At 33.8% G+C, this 2045-nt stretch overlaps 1 protein-coding gene across 1 annotated transcript; it reads left to right on the top strand.

Annotated features, from left to right (window-relative positions):
• Positions 1–424: 424 nt before the first annotated feature.
• LOC109676689 (olfactory receptor 4C11-like) lies at positions 425–1348 on the top strand. Its single transcript, XM_020152983.2, has one exon. The coding sequence runs from the start codon at positions 425–427 to the stop codon at positions 1346–1348; it is 924 nt and encodes a 307-aa protein (XP_020008572.2).
• Positions 1349–2045: the final 697 nt, after the last annotated feature.

Genomic DNA, 2045 nt, shown 5'->3' with positions numbered 1-2045 from the left:
ACAAAATTTCTACTACATACAAAGCTCATAATGCAACTAGCAGGTTCAAATACTGTGGAAACATAATGAAGTAAGTGATGAACAATTCTATTGATGCTTTCAAGAGCTTACATAATTATTAGTACATCTTTACTTAAAACTAGCAAAGCACATTATGTTCCAAATATTAACTCATGCAAAATCTTCTAAATTAATCTGTCTTTAAAGACTTACTTACTTTTTCATTATTTACATGTGCAATATTTTAAGTGTAGTAGAAAATAAATTTTTTTTATGAAAACAGACATAAGTGATAACTCATTAGAAAGTTACAATTTCATAACAGAATGTGTATTTGACCTTCAAATTTAGTGTTTATTTTTATTTTTGTGTTTTCTTTTGTAGATTTTCTCCTAACGCATGATTTAACACATGGACTGGAACAATGGATCAAAACAACAGTGTATCTGTGTTTATTTTGCTAGGGTTAACACAGGATACTCAGAGGCAAAAAATGGTGTTTTTAATCTTCTTAATTTTCTACGTGGGAACCATAGTGGGGAATATGCTCATTATTGTGACCATCAAGTACAGCCAGATGCATAGTAGCCCCATGTACTTTTTCTTATTTTATTTGTCCTTTACTGATACCTGCTTTTCAACATCCATAACCCCCAGACTAATTGTGGATGCCCTCTCTACAAAGAAAATGATTTCCTACAATGAATGCATGACACAGGTCTTTGCACTACATTTATTTGGGTGCATGGAGATTTTTGTCCTTGTATTCATGGCTTTTGATCGCTATGTTGCCATCTGTAAACCCTTGCAATACCCAACCATCATGAGAAGACAGGTTTGTCACATCTTGATTGTTCTTGCCTGGACAGGGTCTTTTATACATGGCATTACTCAGGTTATTCTGCTCTTCAGATTGCCCTTCTGTGGACCCAATTTGATTGACCATTACTGCTGTGATTTGCAGCCCTTGTTGAAACTTGCTTGCATGGACACTTACGTAACCAACTTGTTGTTCGTGTCTAACAGTGGGGCACTTTGCTCATGTAGTTTCACGATTTTGATGATCTCATACATTGTCATTTTGCATTCACTGCACAACCACAGTGCAGAAGGGAGGAAAAAAGCTCTCTCCACTTGTACTTCTCACATCATTGTAGTCATCTTATCTTTTGTTCCCTGCATATTCATGTATGCACGTCCCCCAACCACTTTTCCCATGGACAAGATGGTGACAGTATTTTATACCATTGGAACACCATTTCTCAACCCACTTGTTTATACTCTGAGGAATGCAGAAGTGAAGAATGCCATGAGAAAGTTATTGGATGTTAAAATCATTACTGAATAAGTGCACATGTTAAATATTATGTGTGAATATTGTGGTGTAATGTGTTATCATATACATATGTCTTTTCTTTATGTTTCCCATGTATAGGTGCTAGGAATGTGAAGGCATGTTCTTTTATTGCACAGCCATTTAGAATGTCTCAAAATTGTTTTCTCTTCAGATTTTCTCCTTTCCATCCATGCAGTTCCAAGGTGTAAACCTAACAGTTCTTTGCACTCTAATGCATTTGATTTCTTTTCTCTTTATTCTGTGTTTCTGGTCATAGACTTGTAGCTTCCCTAAAATCTTATGTTTGAGCTTTTCTTTCCCAAGAGCTACAATCTTGCACTGATACTTGTAATTTATAAATACAATTTAGTCCACACACTACTTTAACAAGAAAAAATACAATTTTGATGGGACAAAAGACAGCTTTTCTTTGATAAGAAGTAAAACAATTTTCCTTTGATAAGAGAAAGGCAACTTATATGCTCAAAATTATGAATATCCATAAATATTGTTTAATTATCTATATTTAATTCCTTCTATCACACATTTCCATTAAAACATGTTTCAGATCATTTGTAAGGCAAAGAATCTGTCAGTATTTCAAGAATGCACATTTCATTTAATCATCAGTTTGTAATTAAATAGTTCCATGTGTTTGAATCACAGGCTGTTCTTATAATATGCTAAACTAACATTTTAATTGTTCCCA

This window comes from Castor canadensis, chromosome 1 (genome assembly GCF_047511655.1).
Source record: "Castor canadensis chromosome 1, mCasCan1.hap1v2, whole genome shotgun sequence".
NCBI classification, from domain to species: Eukaryota; Metazoa; Chordata; class Mammalia; order Rodentia; family Castoridae; genus Castor; species Castor canadensis.
Note: the sequence above shows the minus strand (reverse complement) of the source record. Positions and strands in the feature narration are given on the sequence as shown.